The sequence below is a fragment of the Phoca vitulina genome, unplaced genomic scaffold (genome assembly GCF_004348235.1).
Source record: "Phoca vitulina isolate PV1807 unplaced genomic scaffold, GSC_HSeal_1.0 scaffold33, whole genome shotgun sequence".
NCBI classification, from domain to species: Eukaryota; Metazoa; Chordata; class Mammalia; order Carnivora; family Phocidae; genus Phoca; species Phoca vitulina.
In genome coordinates this window covers 2,548,555-2,572,310 of record NW_022589736.1, presented here as the reverse complement: position 1 = coordinate 2,572,310, position 23,756 = coordinate 2,548,555, and the positions used below count along the sequence as shown (strand labels likewise).

Genomic DNA, 23,756 nt, shown 5'->3' with positions numbered 1-23,756 from the left:
GGACTACAGGACGAGAGTTCCCGTGCCCTAACAGCCAACGGTCACCGGGGTCAGGACAAAGCAAGCCCTGCTCTGCCTCCTGTGTGATGGACGGGGGTCTGAGGACAGTTCGGGCAGGACAGGGGGACGCGCACGGCAGCATCCGGACACGGCTGTGGACACAGCTCACCAAGACCCTGGGCCAGCACAGCCGGAGGAAGAGGGATCTCCTGTGGGGCCAGTGGGGGTGCAGCCTGAGGCAAAGCCCCACAGGGACGTGCGCCCTATCACAAGGGCTTTACCTCCTCGGCCTGGCAATTCTGCTGTCGGGAATTCATCAGACAGATAAACAGGTACACGTGCACAACCCCACGTGCGCACGGCTGAGCATCAGGCCTCGCAGCACCAGAGGCTGAGGCCAACGAAATGCCCAGGACAGGGGCTGGCTAACTGGGTAGCCGCAGAAGCAGCAGCCCTTATTTCCCAGTAGAGACAGGGACAAGGCGACACGGCTAAACTGAGAAGGCAGGGGTCATCTGCACGTGCAGTGTAAAGGGACAAAGGGGGTCAGCGTCCACCTGTGTGCGCCTCCAGGCCAGCGGTGCAGGATGGCACGTGCCACGTGCTGGCCTGCTGACATGCTTCTGCCACCGGGACGGGGGCCTGGTGGTGGTACAGCAGGAAACGCACGCAACACTGATTTTCAGACTGGATGGATACATGACCTTTTCAAAAGCTTCAGTTAAAACAGCAAAAAGAATGGGGCACCTGGGTGGCTCAGCCATGAAGCGTCTGCCTTCGACTCAGGTCATGATCCTGGAGTCCAAGGATCGAGCCCCACATTGGGCTCCCTGTTTAGCAGGGAGCCTGCTTCTCCCTCCCCCTCTGCCCCTCACCCTGCTCTAGCATGCTCTTTCTCAAATAAAGAAATAAAATCTTTTTTAAAAATTAATTTAAAAAACAGCAAAAACAATGAAAAATTTCCAAAACGCTCATAACAATAATCACTGGGTATGGGACCATAGATGGGCTCTGTTTTCTCTATACTCTTCTACGTTTCCTAAATATCAATAACGAGCATGTACTGTCGGTGAGATGAGGAAAACCGCTAATACCATAAAAGGATGCTAGACAAGCCACCCTCCCTGGGCTTGGACGACACGTGGTCTCGCCAGCCACAGCTCAGACCCAGCCCACCTCCAGTGGGTAGTGTGGAGCCTGCCGATGGAATGAAGCGCCGAGAAGGCCCGGGGCTGCATGCACGGACAAGGTCCAGAGAAGAAGCCTGCACCTCGGTGCAGACTGTGCAGCAACATGTCTGGTGCTCTGAGTGGTGGCCCCTCGAGAACCAACGGTCCCGGAGCAGAAGGGCACAGCGTGCAGGGGAAGTGTCACCTGGGCACCCGCCCGAGCCCCCTCCACCACCTCCCACCCACCCTGCATACCAGGCTCAGGGAGCAGTGGACCCTCTTAAAAGAAAAGAAGTTCTTTGCTTCTCCACAGAAAGCTGGGAACACCAATATGACTGGAACAACTGAGAGGCTCTGCTGGGTCTGCAACGCGGGCTGCCTTCCTAAACTCAGCCCCCAAACCCCAAGTCTCACGAGTGGAGGGCACCCTCTGAGCCTCAGTTTCCTCCTCAGTGAAGTGATGACAGTGACACCCATCTTAGGAGGCAGACCCAGAACTTGGCACCATGTCATCTGACCTGTATCTCATGACTCAAGAATTTCAGGCTCTCATGCGTGACTTCAGGGTCGGTTCGGGGGGCTGGCACTCCCAATCCTCTCACCCCCATCTCAGTGGTACAACAGGAGAACGGGCAGCAAGGCCCACGGGCAGGGGCACCACCTGTCTTACCTGTCATAAGCTTCCTTGAGGTCCCTGGCCAGCTTGCACTTGGGCAGAATGTGATGAAATGGGGACTGAGGACCATCATTTGCTGCAAGAATCAGAACACAGAGAATTTAGAGCCTCCAAAGCAAGGAAATATGCAAAGGCTAGAGTGGAAAATACCTTTAAAATCAAGGTTAACTGGGGCACCTGGGTGGCTCAGTCGGTTGAGAGTCTGACTCTTGGTTTTGCCTCAGATCATGATCTCGGGGTGTCGTGAGACGGAGCCCCGCATTGAGCTCCTCACTCAGCAGGGGAGCCTGCTCAAGATTCTTTCTCTCCCTCTGCCCCTCCCAACCCCTGCACTCACGTGCTCTAAAATACATAAATCTTAAACAAAATTTAACTGAAAATAATCTGTGCAACCAGTTGAATTAAGATGAGACTTTGGCTGTGTTCAACTGTCTTTATATGGGAGATCTGTATGGAAACTTCACCACTGGTGCCCCCTGTCCCTGCAGCCAGCTCACCGGTGGCCCCAGACGCCCAGAGACACTTTCCGCCTGGTGAGCAGGTGCTTCCATGCCTCATCCCACTCACTCATACCAATACTATTTATTTTTATGATCAAAAGTCTTTCATTAATCCTTTCTCATTAATGCCTTAAAATATGTAGTTAAATTGAATTTGTAAAAAAAATTTCCTGTGATAGGGGTGCCCATGTGGCTCAGTTGGTGAAGCGTCTGCCTTAAGCTTGGGTCATGATCCCAGGGTCCTGGGTTCGAGTCCCTCTGCCGCTCCCCCTGCTTGCGCGCTCTTTCTCTCAAATAAATGAAATCTTAAAAAAAAAAAAATTTCTGTGATGAAGTCACAGACTCGAATTTCTTTTAAACAGCTTCTGGATTGTTACTAATCTACACATAACTGGGCAAAACATTATACATTTTGACAGCTGTCAAATATAAAAAGCAAGTTTTCACTGAAAATGCACCTGAGTGAGACAGTTCTCGTACGCCGATCACTACTTTCACTTATTGCTAGAGTTACACCGGGGTCACCTTCAAACCTGTTTCTGGTTTTCTCTTGTTTCAGAGGCGCTGACCTGAGATGGAGATGGAGTGTGTCGCAAGTAGGCGTTTCTCTGTGCTTAGAGGTGTTATGGAATGCCAAAATCCACAGGGGGATCTACTGGCAAATGATACCTTTAATAATCGGCCCGTTGGTAACTCAGCTAGGTCCTCTTTCACTTCACTCAGAAGCAAGGGACTGGGAAGGGCCCACCTTGCCAGCCCCGTTCCCAGCGGCCCCTGCGCGCGGCCCCCCACCACAGGCCGTTGGGCAGTGCCGCTGGGAGGCGGGGCGCCGTTCAGGCTGGGGATCCATCTCCAGCATCAGTTCAGAGCTGCTCTCCAGCTGTGTCCCTTGGGGCGTCCTCCCTTCTCAGGGAAGATCACCAGACCAGCACATACGGCCTTGGTGCCTGTCTCTGCATCTGCAAACCTAGACCGGGGCCCCTGGCGCGTGTGTGGAGCAGAGAGACACCTGCGGTGCTCACCGTCAGCCACTGCGGACACCTCGTCCTGCAGCGCCAGGATCAGCTTGGCCTCTCTCGTGAGGTACTGGCAGCGGCGCTCCTCATGCTGCAGCACGGTGGCGATGCGTCGGGAAAGGGTGTGCAGACAGTTTATCACCGACGGGTCCGCATTGGCCTGCGGGAGAGGCCATGTGGGACTCAGACGGCACCCAGGCACGGCCGACCCAGGGCACGAGGAACCCTCTCTTCCTTTCCCGCACAGCCCCCTCCAGGTGCCACCGTGGTCCCCGGCCCTGTGTCCCCTCCAAGGTCCGTCCACACAAACACAAGTGTGCTCAGCATCCCAGCTCGGGAATGGCTGCCTGCAGGGCAACCAGAGGTGGTTCTGTGGGGCCCCCCAGCTGGTGGGGGGACACAGGCATCTCCGACAAGCAGAGGTGCTGCAGGGCACCGCACCAGGGCCATCCAGGACGGCGGGGTACAAGCCGGCCTCCGCTCCAGGCCAGGCAGGAGCAGCGCTCGGGGGCGGCGGGGCAGCCGACCACCTGCTGTCTGACCCCAGGCTCCCATCTGAGAACGTTCAACAGTGGCCCTCCCTCACCAGTTAGTCTGACAGAGCCTATCCAGGGCACAACCCCAGCAGTGTCTGCGGTCAGGGTGTACGGCTGACTTGGTGGGCAGGACCAGGCTTCGTGAGACTTCAACCACACAGACCCATTACGCCAGGGTCACGGAGCGTAGTAAACACAGGCACCAGGCCGACTGTCTGCTGAGCACACTGTCCTCAGGAGAAGAGGCTCTTCCCAGCAGAAACAAGCCTGGCTAACAGAAGAAGTCAGCAGGCTCCAGGCCACCCCTCTCCCCACAAGCTCCCCAGGCACCCCTGTGCTAACTCTGGAACCTATCAGACGCCGCAGCGAGGCCAGGCAGGCACACCCACCCAGGCCAGGGGTGGAGCAGGCAGCTGTAGGGTCTCTGAAGATGCTCCACAGAGCAGATAACCGGCCAACCATGACTCAGTGTGTCAGGAGGCCGACAGGGCTGCTGAGTCATCCGAGGGGTGGAGGTGGGAGAAGGGAGAGGGACGCATGGTGCCACCGATTAAAACCCCTAGTACGGCCTCCCCTCCTGTTTATCTGGCAGGCAGGGCCCTACCAGCAAGGTGTCCACAGCCAGCCTTCTGGACCAAAACCCACACCAGACTCAGTGAACACCTTCATCACCTGGAGCTGGAGAGATTTTCTGAACTCCTAGCAGATCTCATGTTCACAAACAGAATCCACACCTGACAACAGCATACCTGCGCTGGGGAGAGAACTAAACACCACTTTCGGGCCATGCCCATCACTGGGCAGCAACCCTGCCCCTTCATGTCAAGGACAGCCCCTCACCAATGTCCCCCACAAGACTGTGGAACTAGAGGGCCTAGGTTACAAAGCATGTGCAACTGCTTTACAACAAAATACACTTCTAGAAGACTCTGTGTCAAAATACTGTCAGCAGCAAAACAGAGGAAGGAGAATGATCGTATGCACATGGTTATTCCCTTCAAGAAGCAATCAAGTCACACCTGACAGCCTGACCCTATGCTCACAGTCCCAATGGCTGGAACAGGACAGTGTTTTTAGTCAGATGCCCAAGCCCACCAGTTCTACATTCCCAGGCATGCAAGGGGGTGCTCACCCAGGCGAGGCCCGATGACCCACACTGATGGGGTATGCTGGGGTATCCTGTGTGGCTTCACAGGCCAGGCATCACTCAAGGTGCCTGCAGAGCCCAAGGCTTTGTCTGGCCACAGTGAGAAAGGGACCACCTAGGACGTGCCGGCCCTAAGTGGGAACTCTTAGAATTTGCCCCACAGGTGATGTAAAACAGCAGGAAATTTAGGGGATCGCCTGTGAGACTTTCTCACTCCCAGAAAGTGCACCGAAATGTAATAAGGCCTTTAGAGCAAATGTCCAATTTGCAGGCAATACACAGACAGACAGTAAGCACGATCAGATGAATCCAGACATGGACCATTCAACGGGACGAAGGGAGAAGAGAGTCCTAGACTGGAAGAGACCTACAGACACAGCCCACACACCTGTGAGGGCGAGGTTTTCATCCTGGTCCAGACAGGCCAACGGCAAAAACTACGGCCACTAGGCACTAGCTGATACCAAATTACGGCAAACTTTATCAGGTGTGAACGGGTATCACGGTAGAAGATAAATGTTCCTATTTCATAGAGATGCCACCTGAAGTACATAGAAATGAGCAGACATGAGGTCTGGGACTTGTCCTGAAACACCTGAGAAGCCAGGGTGTCCCGGTGACGGCAAGGGGACATCAGAGACAGGTGTATGAGGTTAATCAAACTATCGTCACTAGCTGGGGATTTGTTTAAAACTATTCAAAGTGAAAAGTTAAAAAAAGTATATGTTTTTAATGTGACTATTAAAAAGGAGAAAATAACTTCCTACGCTAAAAATATCAGCGCTTTACATTATTTAAAATTCCCCCCCTTCAACATCATGGCCCCTGCTACTTGAAGTCCTGCACTACCTTGTTTCTTACTGCAGCAATCCACCCTCCTCCTCCAGGTTCTGGCCTCGCCCCCAAGCCTCACCTTCAACAGCCACAGGCTGGGCTACATAGTAACTACCACCCTGTCTCATCAGCCCCCAGCTGCTGGACACGGGCACTGTTTCCAGCCTGGTTATTATCATAAAGGTCTCCCTACAACCTTAAAATCCGCTTGTTTTCTTGACGGCTGTACCCAGGGGTGTCAGACGTGCTGCTGTCGAACGCTGTTCCTGAGACCAGGGCCTGCCTGCAGGGTGGGGCCGCGGCGGCTTCTCAAGGCCACCCACCGGGACAGCCTTCGCCAGGATTGTCGGGGCTGTTTCTTACTTAACGGACGGCTCTGTGGGTGTCTGCAGTATGTCATTTTAGAAGTCATGCCCCATACTATTTACACTATGAAAATCCCAAGACTGTAAAAGTCAAGGTCTCCACTTGGAACCACACACCCCAGGGACAGCCACTGTTAACCCATCACTTTGTCTTAACGCGGCTCCTTATTTATCAGCAAGGTAGGCCAGTTTTAAAAATTAGCTCCATTCCAAAGAACCTTTTCTCTGGCATCATTTTGGTTTTGAGCCGTTCACAGTGAATGTGGTCTTCTCTCAAGAAAAAAGCACCTCAAGACTTAGAATGACACCCAATTTTACCAGCGTCCTCTGCTTAGTGTCATTTTGGCCACTCTTAAGGCTTTCAGAGCACACACTGCTCCTCGTCACGGAGGCCAGTCACTCTGTCTGGGACACTTCTGTGAAAAGCCATCATGCAGATCACATGTGCCCAGCCAGAAAGAACTACTGAGTATTTTGGCACAAACAGGTAGTGGGATAGTTCAGAGGAATTCCGTTACGTAACAGTCACCAAATATAAATTTCCTAGGAAATTCAAAATCCTTTCATAATATGAGTGAGTCTTTACCCAGGGATGCTTTTTATGTTTATTTAGATCCCTTATATTTTGACAGCTTCATTGAAAAGAAATCTCCTCTAACACAACTTCAGACAGTCTGGGAACTGCCCAAAGAAACTATCAGCTTAATCATCAAAAACAAAATGGAAAGCAACAAGTGCTGGTGAGGAGGTAGGTACGCTGGAATGCTCACACACTGCTGGTGGGGAGGAAAGATGGTGCAGCCACCGTGGGAAGCAGTCTGGCAGCTCCTCAACAGGACCCTGGAATTCCACTCCTAGGTGTATACCCAAGGGACACAAATGTCCATAACAGCATTGGTCATAATACTGTACTGATGAACATACAACGTTCATAATGGCCAAACTGCAGAGACAACACAAACGTTCATCAACAGATGATGCACAAACTGTGGTCCACCCGTACAAGAGAATACGGTTCTGCCACAAAAAGGAATGAAGTCCGGATACATGCTACCACATGGATGAACTAAGTGACAGCAGACAGACACCAAAGGTCACATAGTGTAGAATCCAATCTCTATGAAAATGCAGAACAGGTAAATCCACAGAAGGAGAGCAAACTGGTGGTTTCCAGGGGCTGGGAGAGGAGAGGAAATGAGGAATAAGTGGTCTCCTTTTGGGGCAATGAAACGTTCTGGAACTGACAGTGGTGAGAGTTACACAACATTGCTCCTAAAGCCACCGAACTGTACACTTCAAAATGGTTAAAATGGTAAATACTATGTGTATTTTATTTAGAAAACACAGTATGGGTAGACTCTTGCAGGACCCCAGGAGAGGCCTGGCAACAGCTGGGCAGTCTGAGCTCTGAGCCAATGACACAGGCACCAGAAGTGAGGGGCTGCGACTCTCCCTGGACCCTCCTCCCCGATCCACCAGGGCTCTTCAGCCATCTGTACACTCGCTCACCCTCAGTGCAAACACCACATTAAAAAGAATCATGGTGGGAGCTTCCCTCTTCGGAGATGGATCTGTTTTGGAAACCTAGAAAAGAAATACATTCTAATGAGTGAGAGCCACCACATCCCAAAAAATCCTGTTTAGTGCTATCCTTCAGGCATGGGGAAAGGTTCCAGAATATAGCCAACCCAGAGAAAAACAGAGCCCTAGGGTCTTTGAGAAGTGATCACTGCCTCTAAATGGGCAAGCACGGGCAGCACAGACAGAGACACGGCTGAGACGAGAGTGGGAGGGTCAGCGCTATGACCCAAAGTGACAAGACTACCCCAGTCAATGGGAGTGAGCTGAGGTGCCCCCGCGAGACAAGATGGGGAGAGGCTCGAGCAGATGGGGTATTCTCTGCCCAGACTCTCCCTCCCCCACTGCTGTTTTCAGTGTCCATCTGGGTCCTCTGTCTCCGCCAGGTATGGTAACCACTCAGGACGATTAAGAGACAGGATAATGCTCAGAGCCAGCAGAGACCAAGCTGCTGCTCCGGTATCCAGCCACCGCAGGTCACCAACACCAAGCTGAATACATGTGTTGCCACCAGGGGGCATGGGAGTGTCCGTGAGGGGGTGGTGGCCACATCTCCCTGGGCCATCCCAAGCAGGCTCTTTACCATCTCTGCCTGTCACTCCAGTTTTGTAGGGTGTGACTCCTGGCAGGATGTCAAATCTCCCCTCTGTCACCCAGACGTCAGCCGTGCAGACTGAGCCCTGTCTGCAGGGGCCTTGGTAAAGAGGAAGGAGCCGCCCATGGGGCCCGGTGCACCCAGCCATGGCCTGATGTCCTGGCATCTCCAACTGCCTCAGAAGCTCCTTCCATGGGCATATTCATGGATAAGATTTGAGGACTGCAATTTCTGGATCATATAAATGGAGCTAAATCTTATGCCATCTTATCAAAGCCCTGATTGTGCCTGTGTGCAAAGGACTGACTAGCAGGTTCTGGTGTCAAATTCCCTTGGGTAACAGTGCATTCAATCTTGTTAAAACCCCTCAATACTATAACATTTCATTCATCGCAGAATGCACATACAGGGTTTAGCACAATACTAAGAACTAAATTAATAATATTTGCTATGTCATCATTTAATAAGCAAGAAAAAATACTTGCACCACTTTAGAAACAGATGTCCTAGATATAAAGGGGAAGGTGGCAGTCAGGAGAGACCCAGGATGCAAAGAGCAAAGCCAGGGGCAGGGATTGAACCCACGGGAGACCTATGGGGACATGTAGCTGACTGTACGCATGGACACACGCACGGGGTCAGATATATGGCACGATACGATGGCTGCCTTCACCAGAGCCAGTGTGAACCACGGCTCCCTGAGGGCCCCAGAGTCAGGATAGGCCATGCCTTCCCAGGGAGGGCCGTACCTGCCCAGGGAGGGCCATATCTGTCCCAGAAAGAACCTCACCTGCCCATGGAGAACCCCACCAGCCCCTGGAAGAACCCCACCTGTCCCAGGGAGAACCCCACCTGCCCAGGGAGAACCTCACCTGCCCAGGGAGAACCTCACCTGTCCCAGGGAGAACCTCACCTGTCCCAGGGAGAGCTCCACCTGCTCAGGGAGAGCTCCACCTACCCAGGGAGAACCTCACCTGCCCCAGGGAGAACCTCACCTGTCCCAGGGAGAACCTCAGATGCTCAGGGAGAGCTCCACCTGCCCAGGGAGAACTCACCTGCCCCAGGGAGAACCTCACCTGCTCAGGGAGAGCCCTACCTGCCCAGGAAGAACCTCACCTGCCCAGGAAGAACCTCACCTGTCCCAGGGAGAACCTCACCTACCCCAGGGAGAACCTCACCTGTCCCAAGGAGAACCTCAACTGTCCCAGGAAGAACCTCACCTGCCCAGGGAGAACCTCACCTGCCCCAGGGAGAACCTCACCTGCCCAGGAAGAACCTCACCTGCCCCAGGGAGAACCTCACCTGCCCAGAAAGAACCTCACCTGCCCAGGGAGAACATCACCTGTCCCAAGAAGAACCTCACCTGCCCAGGAAGAACCTCACCTGCCCCAGGGAGAGCCCCACCTGCCCAGGAACAACCTCACCTGTCCCAGGAAGAACTTCACCTGCCCCAGGGAGAGCCCCACCTGCCCAGGGAGGGCCATACCTGCCCCAGAGCATGCTGCAGCAGTGTCGGGTGCCCAACAAACCGCACGTTATCAATCTTCAGTTCAAATTTTTGGCCACACATTTCAGACTTGGTTGCCAAAATTGTTGCCAGAATGACATCCGAAAACCTTAAAATTAAAAAAGGGCAGAGTGGAAATAAGTAAACAAAGTGCCACAGTACCATGCCCACCTGCCCTCAGAGGGGAAAGGTCTCAGGACATGGCAGCTCCGTGCGTGGAGTGCTCTACCCCCACTGTGGATCTGGAAGCTTCTATCAATTGCCCTTCTGAAGCGATCCCCAAGACTGGGGACATAAAATCACCAGAATTACAAGGTAAAAGGCATGAGAAGCACAGACTGAAGGCACATGCTGTCATTTCTCGGCATGCTCTATGAAATTCAGGAGAGAGAACGAATTGCAGTTTGCTTTCAAAGGGAGGACAACAGCTGGAGCCGGCACCATCCTGAGGGCCACTCGTTAAGGCGCACAGGTGTGGGGAGGGGTCTCCTGATGGCCCGGGTTTGCCGGGCTGCACCCCTCCACCCCCAGATGAGTAAAGGACAATACTAACTACAGTGTGCTCATCACCTTCCTCATGGCACAGCTGCCCGGTCGTTCCCTTACGCTCAACATCTCAACCTTCTAGTTCTTACTGGGGAAGAAACCTTTAAGATGTGCAAAATGTGCAGAACCAGAGACATGATACGAAGGTGGGGATGCACAGGACTGGATGCCATGGAAAAGCAGGCATGGCTGTGGTGGGACAGCAGATCTGGCTACGATCTCTGTAAAACTGTAGAGTTCACCCCCATTCAAGATGCAGCTGTGCACTTATGTCTCCCCACTAGCAACCCTGCTCCTTCCTGCCCAAGGGGATCCAGATAAGCGAGAGTCACCACAGGGAGGAGAGGGCCGGGGGTGCAGTGTGGACTCTTATCTCGGAGCCCAGGCTCCAGGGGCCTCCACTCTAGAAACACTGATGTGCTGTGTCTGATCAGGAGCCAGGAGGAGACAAGTCCTGTGCTCATTTCTCCACCTGGGAAAGCATCTCTAACACCCAGGTCGAAGGGCACACTGTGTGGGGGAAGGTGGCTCCAGCTCCTTCAAGGCCACACTCTGCCCGAAGAGGCCAATGAGGACAGACACTCCAGGGTGCATCCTGGGCCTTCACTGAGGAGCTCCGGTGAATCAGGGACCACACCAGATGTGTCTCTTCTAAAGGAGCTGGCTGTGGGGGAGGGCGGCAATGAACACCCTAACACTCCAAAAGGGAAGGTCCTGCTGCAGACTGCGGCTTCAGTTCAACTCTGAAATAGCAAATGACTTGGACATTAAGTGATCTAGGAGGGGGTCGTGGCTCTGGGCCCCTTACACTTGGCAGGGCTCAATGTCTAATGTAAGAGAGGTAACTTAGAACCAGCCTGGAGCAAGAACCTCACTGTGGTCAACCAGCACACGGACAAAAGCGAGACAGGCAGCTATGGGACTCTTCCCAAGCCTCTCCGCTAGACAGCCAGGGAGCCTAGCACTGCCAAGGGGGGCTGGTCATGCTGGCTTCCAGCCATCCCCTAGGACCAACATGGTCATCTCGGTGTCCTTGGTCACTCTGTGGTCCCCAAACAAACCAGATACAGGGGTCTGGGTCAAAACGGGCTGCCTTGCGTCCTGTATAGTCAGGAATGCAGCTGGACCTTCTGATACCAATGTTGTCAGAGACATTCTGGGAAATTCGGGACCCACAGCTCAAGCCCTTGGCTGCCCAATGTGGGTCACTCCTTCCCAGGAATACTGCTCTCTAGAGTGAATAAACCAGAGATGGAAGATTCCAGTCTTAGACAGGAGGCTTTACATGCTTTCTTCAAAAACTTTAAATGGCTCACCCCACCCTGTAACTCCCATCTGAGGGATACAGTGATGGTGAGGGAGGGCTCAGGATGATAAAACCCTACTAAACACTTCTGCTCTAGTAACTGATCCAGTGCCAACATTCCATACCCTATCTCAACAAACACGACCCCTCCACTCTGTCACCCAGTGATACAAGGGATACAAAGATGACGGAGAGAAAAACAACTTCCTACCATTCCAGAGGTTCACTTTTTCTTGTGATATGAAAAATCTCCACTAAAAACCTCTGCTCCGCCATGAAGAGCCATAGACGGGCCTCAGCCATGGCCTTTAGCCACCAGTCCAGGAACCTAAGTTTGGCTGTGAGATGAGCCCTGAGATTCAGAGGCCAACAGTAGTGGCCCAGTTCACGTTTATAAATACCCAGATCCAAGAGGTACCCTTCCAAGAGCCAAATAAAAAACACTTCCCCCTCTGGGTCCAGAAAGGACAGAGCAGAGGGGGCCAGCTTGAGAGCCATGTACTGCTGACATTAAAAGCCACACTGCCCTAGGTGGCCATCAGGGAGGCCTCTCTGGGGTGGCCCACGAGGTGGTGTTCAGCTGCTCTGCTCTATGAGCAGTCTGACCCACACAGAAATCCACTCACTGTAGCCTCGTATTACACACTTATGGTAAAAAAATACTTGAGTGGCTTATACTTTCTGTACTGTGTCTGCTGACATCAGACACACAAAGTCACAGAGTTCTATCATGAGATTTGGGGGAAGGGTACATAACTGATATCAACAGCAAAGAAAAACAAAAACGAGGGACAATATTTGTTTCCAAAATTTACAAAAATCCTTTTCCCTTGTTTTGAAGATGAAAAGCCTGGTAAATATGTTGCAACACAATAAAATAGCTGTTATAAAAAATAATATTCCTGGAATAACTTTCAAATTTAAAAAAAATAAAAGCATTTGAGATGAACCAGCCCAGCTGAAAAACAGGCAAGACTTTCCATTCCTGCTGGGATATTCAGGAACGGGCTTTTTCTAGGGCTTGGCCAGGAAAAAAAAAGGAGGAAGAGACAGCAATGGAAGGGAACTCCACTCCGCTCCCTCCTGTTTTTTTGGGGGGGGGGGCTCACAGACGCTCCATGCACCTCCAACACCCGGGGGGGGTGCCCCATTAGGGGCACAAAGGGTACCACAGTATCCACACCCTTCTGGAGAAGTGCCATATAATCTCCATGGGAACATTTTTGCCTCTAATGGGCACACACAACAGCATCTAAGTCCAAGCCTCACATTTAACACCTGGCTCTTGGGCGAGGCCTCCTATAACTCCTCTGAGAAATGAAGGCAAGAAGCAACGATCAAGGGTCTCTCTGGGGGAAGCTGGCTAGGGAGACAGGGAGCCCTGTTCTCACTTGCCTACCACCTTCCTGAGGCCACCGGTGCCTGCCTGGAGGAGGGGCGGTCTGTGTGCACGCCTGGCTCCAGAAGTCTCCCTGGCGTCAGCCAACCTTGCCTTGGCCTCCCAGGTAATGTGGAATAGCTGAGTAACTCCAGGTGGAGAAAGGGCAGGGGCCGTGGGAAGCCGGGGCACTCGTGGGGGGATCAGGCAGTGAGGACCGAGCCAGAGCCTGTGTGCCTCGTTAGTCATTCTTCAACACTGAGGGCAATCAGGAGTTAAGCACAATTACAAGAGAAGGCAGCAGGAATCAAGACAGAAAGGTGGTGGAGAAGTGTCAGTCTTACCCTGCAACCAATCGCTCATCGGTTGGAGGACATGGCTCGCTGGAATGGGAACAGGACCATCAAGACCAAACAAACACACTGATTTTAAAAATCACGAATAGTTACAAGGCTGTTTTATTAAAACAGTATTAAAGTCTAGCACAAGTACTACCATAAGCATTAACTGCTGAGGGCAAGGCTAAGCAACTTACCGGACAAGAAAGAAGATACAGACACTTGCCAAGTTGAAGACTTACCAGAGTTTTCTCACGAAAGCTTAAATTCCCACATGTAAACAGAGCCTGGGCACAACTGAGAGCCAATTTTCAGAAGCAAGAGCAAGGCTGGAAGACCTGGGTCAGAGCCCAGCACCACACATATTAGCTGGACACCCATGCACAATTAGTCTTTCTGACGAAACCGTCTCCGTGAGATGCCGTGAGATCCCCGGACGGAAAAGCCTTACGAGAACTGCAGAATGCCACTGGATATCTGAGCTTCAACCCTTGAGGGACTGTGACTGCCTGCACACCCAAACTCGCCGAGCCTTTGCTCAGCACAGGACCGCGGGCCCTCTGGCAGCAAGGAGGCTGTGGCGCCCGTGCACATGCTATGCCACACCCGTGCACTGTGCAACTTTAGGTCTGCAGAGAGTACGTTTAGAAGAGTCAAGCTACTCTGCAGAGTGTTCTGGGACAGTCCCTGGAATCCAGGAAACAGAGAGCAGGCCAGACCCCAGAGGTGGGACAGCACTGGAGGGACGAGAGCCTACCACGACCCCGTGCCATGACCACCGGGCTGCCCTGCTGCTCCCCACAGCTCTCACCGAGAAATATATACCACAGACCCACAGGACAGAAGCACACAGCCAAGAGCCCCTTTTTCAACAGCTCCCGAACGTCAGCTCATCAGTGTCCACAGTATGAAAGGGGGAAGGTGTTCTGTGGACCTTCCCAAGATCACCCAGAAAGTCAGAATCCCTAGAGGCTCAAGTGCAACTCCTCCAACTCTTATCTCCTACAACCAACAGGTCACAATGAAACCCCTCTACTTTCCAAAGGGAAGAAGCGTGTGGGGCTTCCGAGTATCAGCAGTGCTCTTTTCCATACCAGGCTGTGGAGGTGACGCGTCAAACGCCCCTGGCATGTGTCATGCACTTGTGTCTGCCCCTGTGTGGGAGGCAGAGCCCCCAGCAAGCACTCTCACCAAGACACACATGTTCCCATGATACCAGACCTGGGAGGGGAGGCAGAGGTGCCTTGCCACCCTCAGGCATCTTAAGACACCCAAACTGAGGCTCATGGTACGAGGAACATACCCAAGACTATACACTGTAGGTGCAAAATGAGAGTCACACCCAAAACCCAACCCTGTACTTGTCCCAGCACACTGTCAGCCTGCATGCGCCAGAGCAGACGCACCAGTGTACTTACTGGCTGGGCCAGGAAAGGGGTGGGGGATGCCCAAGCTTGGGGACAGCACTGCTTATCCACCTTCTGGGCACTGACCCCAGCTCTAGGAAATAGGGGCTCCTTCCTTCCCCTTTCCTTCCTTCCTTCTTTCCTTCCTTCCTTTGCCTGCCTTCTTTCCTTCCTTGACTATTTATTTGAAAGAAAGAGAGAGAGAGCACAAGCAGAGGGAGCAGCAGAGGGAGAGGGAGAAGCCGACTCCCCGCTGATCAGGGAGCCCGACATGGGGCTCGCTCCCAGGACCCTGGGATCATGACCTGAGCCGAAGGCAGACGCTTCACCGAGCCACCTTTCTAACACATGGCCACACACACGCTAGCAGAAGCAAAGCTGTCAAGAGAGGCCTGGTGGAGGCCCGTGCACCTGGGGGAGAGGACTAGCTATGTGCCAGTTTGCACCCTGGCACGCCTAGCCGAGGTTCCCATCTGGCTGAGGGTGTGAATGTGCCCCAAAGCTGAATCCACTGCTTAGAGAAAGGTGGTCAAGCCTGAGGCAGGCAGGAGTGCCACCTGATTCCACTGCCCCACAGGGAATTTAACAATGCTAAGAATTTAAAGGTGTGGACAGAAATCTTTCACACTTCCAAGGTCTTCTGGATGGTATCTAGAGTAAAATGATTTCTGAGTGTTTTGAAATGAAGTCGACTCTTCTTCAAGCTACCATCTTCTTCTCTGAGATTGTGCCCAGAACACTCCACGTTGGGAGGGATAGTGCCAGCGACAGCGTTTGTGACTGATACCAGGCTTTCTCCAGGACCTCTCCTGACGGTTTTTCCCCTGCTGGTATGGCAGATGCATAATGCTATTAAGCATGACCTCCCCAGGGGCAGGCACCTGGGTGGCTCAGTTGGTGAAGCGTCTGCCTTCGGCTCAGGTCATGATTCCAGGGTCCTGGGATCGAGTCCCACCTCGGGCTCCCTGCTCAGCGGGAAGCCTGCTTCTCCCTCTCCCTCTGCCACTTCCCCTGCTTGCACTCTCTCTCTGTGTCAAATAAATAAATAAAATCTTAAAAAAAAAAAAAAAAGAGCATGAGTTCCCTGGTCCCCAGCACTCATCCAACAGGAGCACTACAGCTTTTCTACATTTGAACTTCAAGCCTTAAAGACAATGAACAATATCCATTTTCTTCCCTTCCTACTGAATTCTATAAGAGGCTTTTTTTAATAAAAGGGTTAAAAAAACCCTGCCAGTTAATTCTTATACCCTGAAGCACAACATCTTGATTCACCTTTAGAAGCAGCACACGCTCTAAGACGGTGTTGTCCAACAGAACCTCCTACTGCAAATCTGAGCCGTTCAGTGCGGCAGCCACCAGTCACCCGCGGCCCGAGCACCTGAAATGCGGCTGGTGCAAGGAGGAACTGAATTTCATCTAAGGTCATTTCTATTTAAATGGTGACTTTAATACCGGGCAGCACAGCCCTGCATCCTCACTTCTCTAGGGCAGCGTCCATCTACCACCACACTCAGAAGTTGCACAAGTGGCCTGTTAACGTGGCTTCAGTCTGGCAAGACAACGAGCAGGAACATTCTGCTGGTTCCCAAAGAAAAGCACCTTCGAGAGGACCATCGAGGACAACCCCGTACTACCCCAGGAAGATGTCTGAGCCATGGCACGGCTCCCCCAGGCGCCAGAGGCTTGGCAGGCCAATGTGACGAAATACAGCTGGGCACTCAGAGGTATTAACCTGTATCTCTGACACAGGGGCAGGTGGGGAGTGGGATCGTCAGATGCTATAATGTGCCACAATTACCACAGGAAGTAATTCTTAAATTTAATGAAAAAGAGAGTATGGAGAACCGGCTCTTCTTAATGAACAGCATATCTGTGATACCCTGATAGACCCATAATGTCTTGCTCCCTTCCCATGGTTTTTCCTCTTCTTTACGCTAAATATTGAAATAACTCCCTAAAAACATTCTCTTAGTCTTTTATTATAAGCCTCTGAGAGTTAACTGCAGGAGTCAGGTGCTGCCAGCCTCCTAGGAAACCCACATAGACTGTTCCAAGAGCACTTTCTGCATTTTCAGCAGCCTGAGCCTCCCATCTGTGGAGCCCGGAGAACGGCAGGCAGGGGGCCAGCCCTGCTCTAAAGGAATCTATGCCACAGGTGGAGGACAAAATGCACCCACCCCATGGGCAGAGGCAAAAAGCTTTCTATGCACCTGGAACAAACAAGAGTTTGCTCCAAGTGGCCGACCTCAGAGGACAAGGTGACCACAGCCTCTACATCAAGCAGAACAACCCATGGATGTCCAACAGTCCCCCACACTCCCTACCCCGCCCCCCTGCTGGTCTCTCCTTCAAAGCTTGCTGCCCTCAGAGACAGTCACTGGTCATGCCAGAGGCCCCGATATCCTCACAAGAAAGGATAAAAACCACACTCGTGGAACTGCATAATACCATGGCAGGTATGGTGCCTTGTCAAGAGAACTGAGGGAGGCTGTACTCCATGGCACTGCATGCGAAGTTCACTCCATGGCAAAGGCCCAGGTGGGAGCCTCAGCTCTGCGGCCACGGGACGGTGGAGGCTGAGTCCTTTACCTCACTCAGGCCCCAGCTGTGTTTAGAGGCACCCAGGACAGGCAGTTTACAATCCTTCCTCCTTCAACTGGGCCTGTGTTACCATTTACTAAGCTTTAAAATAAACATAAGGCAGAAGTAGTCATGTGTGATGTTTGCCACCCTGACAGCATGTCCCAGAAAAAGCAGGGGGAGCACACACAGGAAGGAACAAGACCTGCCTTTCATCTATGCCCTAAAAGAGCGAGGGTCACATCAGCCCTGGCTCTCAGCCCACAGCACCACCTGAACAGGCTGCGCTGCACCCAGGCCCCTCCATGTGACCCCGGGGACATGCCTGAGGAGTCGGGTCTGAGGACAGCACTGGGGTCTGCTTTCCCCCCTGTTCCTCTCACAGAAGACAAACGTTCTCTCCGGCCTCGTCTGTTCTCCAGTCTGTTTTACCAACCAACCAGTTCCACAGCTGGAACATGCGACCACACTATGCAGCAAGTCAGGCACTGGCAATACAATTCCCAGCTCTGCAAAACCTGAAACACCCACCAAATGGAAAAAAGGACACCAGGTTTCTCACAGGAGAAAATCTCTGGGTCAACAGGCCTGGGGGCAGGACTAGCCCCATCTCAGCGTGACTGCAAAGCCCTTACCTGGAATCACCATCCTGGTCGTCCGCATGGTCTCCAGTGTTGTTGACGGCGTATCTGCTACGAGGCTTATCTGAGTGAGGGCAAAAAGGGGAGAGTGGCTGAGAAATCAGGATCCGTCCACCTACCGGGGGATGGTGGATGCATTAAAAGTGATGGGAGTCTAAAATGTGGTATATATACACAATGGCCATAAAAAGGAACGGAGTTCTAATACATGTTAGAACATGGAGAACTTGAAAACATTATGCTAGGTGAAGGAAACCAGACACAAAAAGACAAATACTACACCTATATGAAATATCTGCAGTGGCGGGACGCCTGGGTGGCTCAGTTGGTTAAGCGACTGCCTTCGGCTCAGGACATGATCCTGGAGTCCCGGGATCGAGTCCCACATCAGGCTCCCTGCTCGGCAGGGAGTTTGCTTCTCCCTCTGACCCTCCCCCCTCTCATGCTCTCTCTCTCTCATTCTCTCTCTCAAATAAATAAATAAAAATATTAAAAAAAAAAAAAAAAGAAAGAAAGAAATATCTGCAGTGGGCAAACTCACAGAGACAGAAAATAGATTAGAGGTTACCAGAGACTGAGAACAGGGGAAACAGGGTTATTGCTTAATGGTTACAAATTTCAGTTTGGGGTGATGAAAAATTCTGGAACTACACAGTGATGATAGTTGCATAACAGCGAATTAATTATGGTGAATGTAACTGATGTTACTGAATTGTAAACTTAAAAATGGTTAAAATGGCCAATTTTATGTTACATATTTTTTACCATAACAAAAATTTTCTCAAAAAAGTTATGGTTTCCAGGGTGACTGGATGGCTTAGTCAGTGAAGTGACCGACTCTTGGTTTCAGCTCAGGTCATGATCTCACTGTCCTGAGATTGCTCCATGCTCAGTGGGGAGTCCACTTGAAGATTCTCTCCCTCTGCCCCTCCCTCCCTTCCCATGCTCACGCCCTCTACCAAATAATTTTTTTAAAGATTTTATTTACTTATTTGAGAGAAAGAGTGAGCTAGAGAAAGCACACAAGCAGGGGGAGGAGCAGAGGGAGAGGGAGAAGCAGACTCCACTGAGCAGGGAGCCCCACAGCCCCGGGCCTTGATCCCAGATCCCACGGATCATGACCTGAGCCGAAGGCAGACACTTAACCAACTGAGCCACCCAGGCACCCCATCAAATAAATGTTTTTTAAAAAGTTATATTTTCTAAGAAGTTATGATAACAGCAAATGTTTTTGCTACTGTAGTTTTTTTTTAAAAAAAAGGTTTACACATATGCACACACACAGACCCTCTCAGTATATGATGACAACTAGGTCAGAAAAAGCATAGGCAAAAGAAAGAATTTTTAAATGTCCATATGCCAATATCCTTCACATACCTTACCAGAGTAATAAAGACCCTGGGATGAACTTAAGAAGTTCATCACAAGCAAGAGGTCCATGAGGAAAATCAGAAATGCTAGCAAGGGAGACACGAACAAAAAGAAGACATGCTATGCCCTTGAGTAGGGGGGATGAACACAAAGATGCCACTTGTTCCCAGTTAACCCATCCATTTAACATGACTCTCACAACGACATCAACAGTTTGGGAGTAGGGCCCAATACATTCAGTACTAATAATGTTCCAAGGGAACAGTAAGCACAAACAGCCTGGATAATGCTGAAAAAGAGAAGTAATGGTAAGTGACTAATCCTATCTGAAAGTATAACACAGTGTAAAGTTACAGTAATTCACCGGTGCGGAACCCACATCACTGGGAGAAATAAGAAAGGTCAAAATAAACTCAAATAAACATGGAATTTAGTGTGTGATAAAGGAGAAGAATCAATCAGGGAAGGAAGAGAAAATTATGGTGGCTCCTGAACCAACCACTCTGCAGCGGTGGGGCCCCACGTCCCCACACCCCTCCTCACTCAGCACAGCACCTGCTCACAGCGCTCCTGGACATGCACAAACAACTCTTGCAAGTGTGAAGAAGACACCAACTCCTAGCAGGAGCCTCCACCTTACACAAGATAAACACATTTAAAAAACAAGATAATAGGGGCGCCTGGGTGGCTCAGTCGTTAAGCATCGGCCTTCCGCTCGGGTCATGATCCCAGGGCCCTGGGATTGAGCCCCACATCGGGCTCCCCACTCAGCGGGAAGCCTGCTTCTCCCTCTCCCACTCCCCCTGCTTGTGTTCCTGCTCTTGCTATCTCTCTCTGTCAAATAAATAAAGTCTTAAAAAAAAACAAAAAAAAAAAACAAAAAACCAAGATAATAAATAGGAGAAAGGAAAACTCGAGAGTCTCTTATTTCTTTTTGTTCATAATCTTGGAGTGCAGAAGGCCTTCCTACGTTGAACAAAACTCAGACACCACAAAAGAACAGAATAAAAACTTGACTCCATAAAAACTAAAACTCTATGTAGCAAGAACTACGCAGAGGCAAACTGGCTAAGAACATACGGCTTTGTCACAAAGGCCTATTTTTACCCTAGATATATAAAGAGCCCCTTCAAATCTATAGGGAAAAACTCAACCCACAATGAAATTAGGCGAAGGTTATGAGTAAGCTGTACACTAAAAAGGAAATCCAAATAGCTCTGAAAAGAGGAAAATATGCTCACTCTCAGTCATAACACACATGTGCATCAAAATTACTTTCAGGACACCTGGGTGGCTCAATTGGTTAAGCATCCAACTCTTGAGTTCGGCTCAGGTCATGCTCTCAGGGTTGTGAGATCGAGCCCTGCATTGGGCTCCACGCTGAACACAGAGCCTGCTTGGGGTTCTCTCTCCCTCTGCCCCCCTCCCCCCACCCCCACTGCATGCCCACTCGCTCACAGGCCATCTCTCTCCCCCTCTCTCAAAACACAAAACAAAAACCCAGAAAACCACTTTCAGACATAACTTTTCACCCCTCTCATTAACAAAGATAGAAAAATCTGATTTACTAAAAATAAATATGTTATGTTCATTATCCCCTAGATCCAACCATCCCACTTCGGGGAATTGATCCCATATTCTGAAAAATGATACTGTATACGGCAAAGACATTCACATTGTTTGTATTAGCCAAAGTTTGGAAGCAACTTAAATGCCCATCAACAGAGAGACTAAATAAATAAATCACAGTATGTTCATCCCATGATTCTGATCGTGATTCCAAATCTATATCCAAGATGTAAAGTGAATATGGAAACAACAGAGCAGAACCGTGTGTATCATGTGTTCACTTCTGCTTAGAAAATAAAGCACGTGGGTGCGCCTGGCTGGCTCAGTCAGAAGAGCATGGGACGCCTGACCTCGGGGTCCTGGGTTCAAGCCCCACACGGGGTGTAGCGATCACTAAAAATAAAACTTTTTAAAAAGCACATAATTTTAAAAAGAAAAGAAAATGTGTGGGACGCCTGGGTGGCTCAGATGGTTAAGCGTCTGCCTTTGGCTCAGGTCACAATCCCAGGGTCCTGGGATCGAGTCCCGCGTCGGGCTCCCTGCTAGGCGGGGAGCCTGCTTCTCCCTCTGCCGCTGCCTCTCTCTATCTCTCTCTCTGACTCTCATGAATAAATAAATAAAACAAAACAAAACAAAAAGAAAAGAAAATGTGTACACATGCTTGTATTTACACAGAAGGTTCTGGGAAAATGCACAGGAAAATGTAACAGCACCTGCCCGTACAAGGAAAAAGGAGTGGCTGGGGTTCAATGGTGGGAAAGGATGTTCCTTTCATCTACACCCCTTTGTACCTTTAAAACTGTGTCCCATGCTAACAAATCTAAAAGTAATTTTAAAACAAAACATAAGTGAGGAACTGCACCTTCATAATTGTGAAAAAGTGCGAGTAACCTAAACGTCTGTCCCCAGGGAAAGGGTATGTGAGTGAGGGGGATCTTTTTATTTTTTTTATTTTATTTTTTTTTAAGATTTTATTTATTTGCGAGAGAGAGAATGAGAGACAGAGAGCATGAGAGGGAGGAGGGTCAGAGGGAGAAGCAGACTCCCTGCTGAGCAGGGAGCCCGATGTGGGACTCGATCCCGGGACTCCAGGATCATGTCCTGAGCCGAAGGCAGTCGCTTAACCAACTGAGCCACCCAGGCGCCCGGGGGATCTTTTTATACACTGGAAGTGCTCCAAGGAAAAGAGAGCGCCTGCAGAACAATACATTCTATACGTAGCTGCACGGGGGGACGAGTGCCAAAAGGGCAGGTGGTTACCCCCGCGATGGCGAAGGAGCAGAACTGGGGGGGGGGGGGGGGGGGGTCCGAAGAACACTTGACCTGAATCTGTACTTTCACATTTTTTTCAAGCTGAATACATTCACACGATGCTTATATATATTCTTAAAGGGCTGGAGACATGGCTGAATGTTGGCAACAGTGGCTTGGGCATGTTGAATTACGAGGGATTTTTCTCTGGTTTTAATTTTCCGTACTTTCCAAATACTCTGCATGGAGCAGGCATCGGCTACATCCTCGGGAAAAGAAGAAAGTCAAGGGCTTCCATTTGAACGTGCGAGGCGGGGAGGACAGGGGGGTCTCCGCCCGCGCTCACTTACTTGTCTGGGACGCCGGGTGCTCCTGGCTTCTCTGGAAGGGGTACCTGAACAACAGCTTATTGCCCCTGCTGCCCGAGCTCACCAGAATCACGCTGATGGGGCTGGTGTTGTCGCCCATCCTGCCGTGGGCGGAGGCGGGCGGGGGGCCCCGAGGAGGACGGGCCCGGACCGGGTGGGGACGGGGAGAGGCCGGAGGGGGCGGAGGGAGCCGGGACCGGGTGGGGACGGGGACGGCGAGGGACACGGAGGGGGCCGGAGGCGGCCCGGGGGCCTGAGGAGGACCGGCCGGGACCGGGTGGGGACGGGGAGGGGCCCGGGGCGGAGGCGGGCCGGGACCGGGTGGGGACGGGGACGGGGAGGGACACGGAGGGGGCCGGAGGGGGCGGAGGCGGGCCGAGGGCCCTGAGGAGGACCGGCCGGGACCGGGCAGGACGGGGAGGGGGGCGGAGGAGGCGGAGGCGGGCCGGGGGCCCCGAGGAGGATGCGCCGGGGGCGGGAGGAGGAGAACCTGAGGAGGATGGGCCGGAGGGCGGGAGGCTCGGGGGACGACGCGCCCAGGGCGGGGCTGAAGGGGCCTGACCAGGACGCGCCCAAGGCCGTGGAAACGTGGGGCGCCGGGAGCCAGGCGGACGGGACCCCCGGAGCTTCCAAACCCACGAACCACCACCCACGTCCTGGCAAGTTCGCAACACCTCCGCGACACGGCCAAGCAACAGCACAGAAGGCGCCTGCGCGCGGACAAGGGCCGTCGGCGCAGGCGCAGGCGACCTGTGCGCACGCGCGGGGGGGGGGGCTCTCGGGATGTTGGGCGCATGCGCGGGCCGTGTACTTCCCGCGTGGGGCAAAGGGACCCACCCACCAGCGTGAATGGGAAAGTAACACTTTCTTTGAGCAGGAAGTTTAGACTTAAGACATGTAAAGAACTAAAGGAAAAAAGGAAAAACAAAAAAACAAAAAAAACTCTTCAATGAATGGATCATAGACCTAAATGTAAGAGCTAACAGTATAAAACTCTTACAAGAAAACGTAAGAGTAAACCCTCCGGTTCTTGGGCTAGGTAAGGGTTCTCAGATAAGACACCAAATGCTCAAGCA

General features: G+C 51.7%; 1 protein-coding gene across 2 annotated transcripts in view; it reads right to left on the bottom strand.

Moving 5' to 3' along the window:
* NPRL3 (NPR3 like, GATOR1 complex subunit) overlaps window positions 1–22,875 on the bottom strand; it is a 37,279-nt gene extending 14,404 nt beyond the window's left edge. For both annotated transcript variants that reach the window (XM_032425781.1, XM_032425782.1), the window contains exons 1-6: window positions 22,663–22,875; window positions 18,116–18,185; window positions 9,903–10,032; window positions 7,753–7,827; window positions 3,368–3,521; window positions 1,840–1,921 (exon numbers count right to left, since the gene is read on the bottom strand). In XM_032425781.1, coding sequence (XP_032281672.1) covers window positions 1,840–1,921; window positions 3,368–3,521; window positions 7,753–7,827; window positions 9,903–10,032; window positions 18,116–18,185; window positions 22,663–22,780 — 629 coding nt within the window. In that variant the 5' untranslated portion in view covers window positions 22,781–22,875. The remainder of the gene's footprint in view (window positions 1–1,839; window positions 1,922–3,367; window positions 3,522–7,752; window positions 7,828–9,902; window positions 10,033–18,115; window positions 18,186–22,662) is intronic.
* Window positions 22,876–23,756: the final 881 nt, after the last annotated feature.